The 8,043-nt window shown below is 41.7% G+C and overlaps 1 protein-coding gene across 5 annotated transcripts in view; it reads right to left on the bottom strand.

The window, feature by feature from the left end:
* Positions 1-342: 342 nt before the first annotated feature.
* PTCH1 (patched 1) overlaps positions 343-8,043 on the bottom strand; it is a 74,653-nt gene continuing 66,952 nt past the window's right edge. For 4 of the 5 annotated variants that reach the window (XM_037373739.1, XM_037373737.1, XM_037373738.1 and 1 more), the window contains 3 exons: positions 6,792-7,046; positions 5,201-5,729; positions 343-3,526 (listed from right to left, as the gene is read on the bottom strand). In XM_037373739.1, the coding sequence (XP_037229636.1) occupies positions 5,202-5,729; positions 6,792-7,046 (783 nt within the window). In that variant the 3' untranslated portion in view covers positions 343-3,526; position 5,201. Of the gene's footprint in view, positions 3,527-5,200; positions 5,730-6,791; positions 7,047-8,043 lie in introns of those variants that run through there. The other variant, XR_005101923.1, reaches the window with a different exon arrangement.

Genomic DNA, 8,043 nt, shown 5'->3' with positions numbered 1-8,043 from the left:
TACGTAAACTGCTTCACCCAAGGGTTCAAAGTCTACATGGAATGTTTCATTCAGAGTGAGAACGAAAGCTATAATCCAGTCCTAAACCCACGCCCGAGACACAACAAGGGTAGCGGAATCAGCAGACAAGCACCAGTGTGTTACCATGTAGACAGAATTTTAGAGTTGGCTCCTGCTCCAAAATGGGCAAATCTGGATCTCCACAACATCCTGAATATTGAAACATCCCAAATTCATGCCCCAAATCAGAGTGACTGCATGGCTGTATCTGCACAGCTGACCCACAGTATTCTATGACCAGAATGAAGAAGCGGTCTCATAAACAACCAAATCCGTAACCAGTAAGTTATAGTATTTTTTTATTCATGTTAGAATGTCTATCAGTGTTTGAACATTAATATTTAGAGAGTTTGTACAATTTCCATTCAAAGTTTAAAATGAGAACCACACTAGATCACAAATGGTAACTAAAAGACAATTCAGAATCGTATGAATATTCACACTCTCTTTCTCTCTTAACACTGTTAAACACTTTCTTTTCTGCCAGGGGGTTTACAAGGAAAGGTGTGCACCGTAATCGTATCTCAGCAGTGTTCCAAAACATAATGGTATCATCATTACATATAAACTCTTTAAAAATATACTTCTGTCAAAAGACTTGATGGCTACTATGTACACTACAAAAATAAATTTTCATATAAATAAATTATATGGCATAATTTTATCTTTGTAACTGAAATGACACAAACCCACTCCTACCAGAACAGGCAGGCAATGAGACCCAGTTTGAATATTTTTTTTCCTTTTAACTCCTTATGCTAAAAGCTACAATGAGTCCTTAATGTAAATGTTATATACTCTTTCCTATTTAAAATTAGTAAGCACTCTATACAAATAAAAAACCATTAAACAGTAAAAACATAGCTGTAATAGTGTTTCCAATGGAAATAAAATCCCTGCATCTTGTTTGTTATAAACTGGCATGACAAATACTGTAAGAAAACATTCTTATGATACAAAAATATAAATATCACCCATGATTAAAAAAGTTAAAAAAACAAAACCAAAACAAATGTTGCCAGCCACTGAGTTCTCCCTTTGCCAATGTGACTATCGGACAAGAAGGTCTACACTGCGCACGAAGCAGCAGACAGCTCACCCACACACAAGCACGCCAGAGGACCTGGGCAGGGGCAGGTGGGACACGCCACAGCTCGCCCTGGCCCCCTTTCCTCCCAGGGAAGAGGAGGGAGCAAGGCAGCCTGCAGCGGTGCCAGTGGGAGCCCTGCCGACCTCTGACACGGGAGCGCACATGCTTGGCGGTCGAAGGCAGCTTCCAATTAGTATCATACAGTTTTGTTGCAGAGTTTGTATGATCTGAGGTCACTATGCTGCTAGTGCTAAATTGGGGCCCTTCGACTTTTTGTCATTAAGAGTTCTCATGTTAGACAGTGAACTGGACCAGTAGGCAGTTGCGACATTAACCCTTAGTGTGCATCAAAACAGTAGCTTATGTAGCACGGGAATGACACCAGGCTCTCGCCACCTGCTCTTCGAGCGTTCACATTGGACATCTGTAAACAAGTGCCTCATATCAAAGTGTTTTCAAGTGAGCAAAAAAGACATGGAAATTTGTGCATTCTAATTATCCCCATTAGTTATGCTGGCAAGGTCTGCGGGCAAAGATAGACTCCCTGAAGCCACTGGAGAAAAACACTTTCCCATCCAAAAGTTGGCCACTGCTGTTCAGGCATCATACTTAAAGAAAAGCCTCACCACTGCTGTGTTTAGAAACTGACTGTGTGTATTTGGCTCTGAATACGCAATTGAACATCTACCTGCTCTAAAAAACAGCTTGGGGAAGGGCAGAAAAAAAGATGAGACAAAGACAGAGAGAATGAAAACTTCTGTTATTTAAAGTTAAGGTTCTCCTTTCTTAGTTTGTTTCCAACTGGTACACAGATTGTAGTGTTTTTTCAGACCCTTCACCTGCATCAATCCCCCTTTAGTTTAAAAATAATAATAATACAAAAAGCTAAATTAGTTTCACAAAGAGATCCCAGTTTAGCTGTTTTAATTAAAAGTGCCAATGCAGCATGGGAAAACACAAACAATAGAGAAAAGAACATCTCAGGCCCTACGTGTCATTACAGTCCTGGACCCATCTGAAAGCCATTTATATTTTAAAAGTGAAAATAATCTTTTTTATCCTTCCATTTGACTTCTATCACTTACTATTAACTTCCTGCCATGCAAATAAGGTGACCAAAGATACTGCTTTCAATGCTGTAAGGACACAGCTAAGCTATGGCTCACCATCAAACAACTCAATTATCCAGCTTCTAATGCCACTCCTAGTTAACAGTATTCATATCAAAATAAGGCATATGCTCAGTGAATTTCTATAACCACCAGCACCTCTCAATATTCAGCACCTTTGGAAGTGAAAAAATAATGGTTATAGTGTTTGCACTTACCTGGCACCTTTTGCAAAAACAAAACCAAAACAAAACCTCAAAGCACTACATGAATTAAGCCTCATGACATTCCTGGGAGGTAGGTAAGTGTAATTACACCCATTTTACAGAATGAGAAACTGAGGCATGGAGCATTTAAGGGACTTGACCAAAGTCATGTGAACCAACTCATTAAGGCTGTGGGAAACTGAATCACAACCCCAAACATCAACTCCCTGTTTTCTTCTATTTTAGCCGGGCCTTTGATGATGGCACTCTATGGTATATACTGGTAAACACCAATGAAGTTTTCTCTAGTGCCTACTACCAGGGAAAGCCAGACTCGCATCAGCATCAGTGGGTTTATAAGCCCACAAAGTGTTACCATACAGTAAAAGAGAAACTACAGCACACCAGGAACATGCACACAGAAGCATGCATGCTTCCAGATGCACATGTGGATACACACAGCAAAACAAAACCTGCACATAGCTAAATCTATTTAAGCCTCCCAGATTAACTTGCTTTTCTTCATATCTGCTTATTTTAAAAATTATCACGCATAGCGTGTTTGAAAGTTAACAGTAACATTTCATACTACCACAGGGTTGTGATACGCAAATTTAAAATATTTTAAACAGACATGTACCTTTAAAAAAAATCCTATTACATAAGCAATATTTGCATAGAATTATACAAGTAAATTATAAAATATTTAAGCAGCAGCAACTTATGCTGAAATTTAGAACTAGATTAAGCTTAGTTGTGGCACAGAGATCAATGTACCAAAAGTACAAAACGCACACAATATTGTCCCCATTCTATTGCCAAAGGGCAAATGACTCCAGATTATACTACTTTACATTGTTCTTTTGTATATTACATATGTGTACATCTTTTAAATACTTAAAAGAAATATTTAACAAAATAATACAATAGGTTACAGTAACAGTGAACTGTTGTCCTGATGCAGCATGTCCTTTTCTACAACTTCAAGCAGTTCTTCTCTTCAAGCAGTTCTGGAAATACAGTTTTCCATCTTTGGCCTCTTCTTTGCTTCAGTTATTACCCTTTACAAATAAAGAGAGAAGGAAAACAAACAGTCACTACACTTCAAGAAAAACAAACACATCAAGCTAATCCAAAGCTCATTTCATGATTCTTGGGGTTACAGTTAGCAGTCAGGAAACATCGGCTCTGCTTTCATCTCAGTCATGAACTTCCCAGTAAAGAAATACTGATGCCAATTAAAAAAATGCAGACGCTTTAATTTCCGAGTTCCCAGCTTTAGAAACCGGCGACAAATTCTGTCAAAACCAATGAACACTTCAAGGAAAAATACGCTACATCAAATACTACGCACAGTTAAGAATCTCATACTACCACGCGGTTCAGCCCCAAAAAGCTGAGCCCAAGTATTTCCTTATTCTAAGGATACTATTGCTTACCATATTTGTAGACTGTGAGGCTAAAAGAATTTATGTCTACTTGTACTTTGAGATGTTTGGAGAGACATTTTATAAATCAGAAGGTGATTTTACTACAAGTCATCAAAAAATTTCCATCAACACTCTGTGTGTGCGCGTGCACACCTGCAATGTCGCTCTACAACCGAAATGAAGTGGCTTGCTCTGGTCGAAGTAGCGTCTTGTCACTGAAAAGCTCGGAAAACAAAGAGCGAAAATAGGGATCCACTGCTAAGCAACTATTTTTAACGCTACCTCTTTCCCCCAAAAGAGAAAAACAGAATTAAAATAGTGAGAAATGTTTTTTCAGGCACAATCACCAAAAAGCTTTTAGGGTAAAAAATCAATTTATTTCTCCCCTTCGAAGTATTCCCTATAAAATCAATGGAAAATTTTCAAGCAAATTAACAGGTTTATTCTTCCCCAAGCATCTGCTGAAATATCCCGTCTGTTCTAAACGGCACTGTTTCCTGTGACCTTCTCTTGCCAGCCCGAAGACATGCCTTAGGCATCAAGTTCATGAGTGTATATGTTGTTTCAGAGGAACACATCAAATGCCTTGCTAAGTCAGCTCTACCCTACGCAAATCTGCGACAGGCGCTGCAGCTGCCCCTGGCAAGGGAGAGACCAGCCCACGGATTCCTCCAGCGTGCAAGTTTGCTGGGTGGGTCTCTGAATGCCCCCCAGAGCACAGAGGACGCTTCGCCATGCAGCAGCGCACCTAGGCACGGTGGGGTCTTCCCACCTCTCGCTGGGTGCATCTAGCAGAGGGATTCAGTCCTCACTAGAGACTTCTTTTCCAGAGTTTTCTTCAAAAGAGAACAACTCTTAAAGTAGCTGTCAGTTTTACACTCTCCCAGGCAATGTCATTCTGTATGATGTTCTAGAGCGTGCCTGATTCAGGATCAGAAGGCAGGACCTATCAACAGTGAGCGCAGCTGCACCACTTTGAAGACATTACACAACATCCCAGCTTCATTTTCCTCATCTGGTAAACTGGGATTGTACAATGTACTTATCCACTTTGCAAGGCTCTTGGAAGTGGTTCATGTCTGCACCCACTACAGCTTCTCAGTGTCGGAAAGTACCGCCTTACCCAATCTGATTTCTAGTGCAAAATGTACTACATTCACAGTCAGCGGATTTAAGATGATCAGGGACCAATAAGTAAACCTACCTGAAGGAAACGTACCTTGGAGAAATTTTATCTTTCCCCTTTCTTTTGATCACACCATTGCCTGCACGGCCAAAGCTTGCAGCTACAGCAGACAGACCTACCTTACTGTGAGCTGTTGCCAGGTATCCTTTCCTCACATTCAACATCTTGCAGTTCTATAACCTCTATTTTAGAATTTCGTCTGTCGCACCGCACATTAAAAGGCACATGGGGGTCCTCAAATGGCCCCTGGTCAGCTTCATGGCATCCCTCGTAGGATGGAAAGCTCCCTCCCCGAGGGCTGTGGCTGTGCACTGCAGGGTGGACAGCAACAGTCACTGAAGCTGAGGCAGTCACAGTAGTGATAGGCTGGCAGTACGATGGTCCCATGGCACCCACAGTGCCGAACGCCGGGTTTCTCATGTTGTGAGAACGAGCCCTGTGGCCCAAGCGATCCCTATTGTTAGGTCCTGAATGCCCTTCAGTAGAAATTTCAAAAGCATCCCTGCGAGGGCGGTAAGGAGGTGGTCGCAGCCCTTCCCGCACTTCCCGTTTGGGTTGTCTGCCCTGACACCATGCCTGCTGTGTGCCAGACTCTGGATTTGATTGTAATCTGGGACTTGACTGATTACTTGTCTCTGGCTGAACCACCTGAAAGAGAGATGCATGGTTATGACTCTGACAAAGCAAGGCAAACAAATACTACACTTGCTTATATTTTATGCTGAGAACAATTGTAATAACGCTGGCCTGGCTCTAACTCTACAAAGGTAATGTTCTGGGGCTGGTAACTGTTGATTTTTCCAGATTGTTTTTGTCTTAAGTTATTAAAACATGGGAAGCATACCTTCAGAAAAACACAGGATGACAGCTGAAAACATTATTGTAAGCTCCCTACATACTGGTCCATCTTATCAAAGGGATGGGTGACAATCACTTGATCTTAACTCATTCAACAAGCAGAATCACAGGCATTTGGAAAAGCCTCTATTCCATGCAGGGTACATACACAGGATGTTGTATAGACTGGAGGAATCTGTTTTCTGATTTCCGTAAAAAGCGTGAAGCGCAGCGGCCACATCAGTCAATAAACCGTGACCAACTTCAAATGTGGCTGTGCTTGTACCTATTTCTAGGCCTCTGCTGAACAAAAACAGATCCGCATTGCAGCTCAGCATGCAGCATCAGCAGGGGTAGGAGACAGAGCTTTTTCACTTTCCTTTGAAATAGCAATTATGCCAACCCACTAGCAAGATGCAACAGGCCTAAGATTTGGTACAACCCTGAAACTGTTTTCTTCTGGCTCTATCCATCTTTCTCCCCAAAATGTGCCGTCAGAGAGAGGTGTATGAGCTGGTGATCCAGAAAGAGCTGTGTGGAAGCAGTCTGGATCTTTTAATGCCTCTCCGTTCTCTCTGAAAACAGTCATCAGACAGACTGAGAGCTCTCTCTTGTGGCTGGTGCCAATACGATATAACAGCAATTACACATGCCAAAGACCTCTGCTTTTGTACCATCATTTTACCCCCAACTTGATTCTAAAGGAGAGGATGAGGAAAGCCTTCACTCCCTCTTACAAGTTTTGGCACAAAGTCACAAAGCATCATCAGCCAGAAATATGAAAAAGCTTTCTACAAAAATGAACAGATTTAAACAAAAAAAACCCCAAACACTCTTCTTGCCCTCCTGCCAGTCAATATGCAAGCTACTTACAGTGGATCTCGCAAAGACAGGATTCTCAGTGGCCTCCACTATTACTTGATGGACTGGTGCCCCAGGGCCTTGGGTGGCCTCATACTGATGAAGCTCTTCACTGATGCCAGACACTGTGGTTTGAGAGCTGTACTCCGAATCAGAGGAATCTGACCCATTGTTTGTGTGCCCAGGTGGCAGTGCAAACCTCACGATGCTGGGGGGCAGCTCGGGAGACGGTGTGGGCAATCTGTTTCGTCCGTTGGCTGGAGAAACCTGATAATGACAATGCATTCAGTAACATTCAATTAGCATAACACTTTTAATCACCGGTGCTTGACAAATGTTCTTCTGCCAAATAGACCCATGTTAGCACCAGCCTTCTGATGCACATCTATACTGAACTGAAAAATTAATGAAAGAGAAAGAGACATGATCTCCATCTCTGGATATGTATGTAAATAGGATTACACAGATTCTTCTGGGTATCGTTGTCTCAGGAAGGGCACGTATGTGTGTGTGTGCCTGCACTTGCACTTAGAAGTATAATATGTGGACTTCCGTGCCGCTTCAGCATGCATTAACAGTGATTTTTCACAGAATCACCTCAAATGTGTACGTCTAGTAAGCCCCAGTGTCCATTTGCAAAGACAGACCAGACACACACGTAATAGCAACATATGTGGTAATAATATATGCACATATATATTGCTTGAGTAAGGAACAGGTCATATAAACTGCTAAGAATATAAGTGATTACACACTGTTGTCAAAATTGTTTTACTAATTTCAGAAATACTTAATTATTTTAGTATATTACTAGTGCCGTATACATACTTTGTGTTTTGTTCTTGTACACACACATAGTTACAGACATGGGAAGCACAGCACACTGTTTCTGCTAACGTGATAAAGATAGCCCTATGTAATGCAGTAATTGTGTTAACTATAGAGTAGGGAATGAATAATCAACAAGCAAATACAAATTTGTTATCTATGAATCCTTTTTTGCTGGACCTGGGCTTTATGCTGTAAAGTCACCAACATGTAAGCGAAGCCTTCCACCCATCAAAAATGTTGCTGCAGCCGAAAGCATACTGCAGGGAGGGGTGACTGGACAGGGGAGGACCCTCTGGCAGACCAGTTGTGGGTATCAAGGTGTGGTCTGTGGACCACCACTGGTGTATGTTGGTCCACACAGGCCTTCCTGGTGGTCTGCTCGGTTAAAATATTTTGAGGAAAGCAACAGAGGCAGTGAGATAGGAAAGAAGAA

The sequence above is a fragment of the Falco rusticolus genome, chromosome Z (assembly GCF_015220075.1).
Source record: "Falco rusticolus isolate bFalRus1 chromosome Z, bFalRus1.pri, whole genome shotgun sequence".
Taxonomy (NCBI): domain Eukaryota; kingdom Metazoa; phylum Chordata; class Aves; order Falconiformes; family Falconidae; genus Falco; species Falco rusticolus.
Note: the sequence above shows the minus strand (reverse complement) of the source record. Positions and strands in the feature narration are given on the sequence as shown.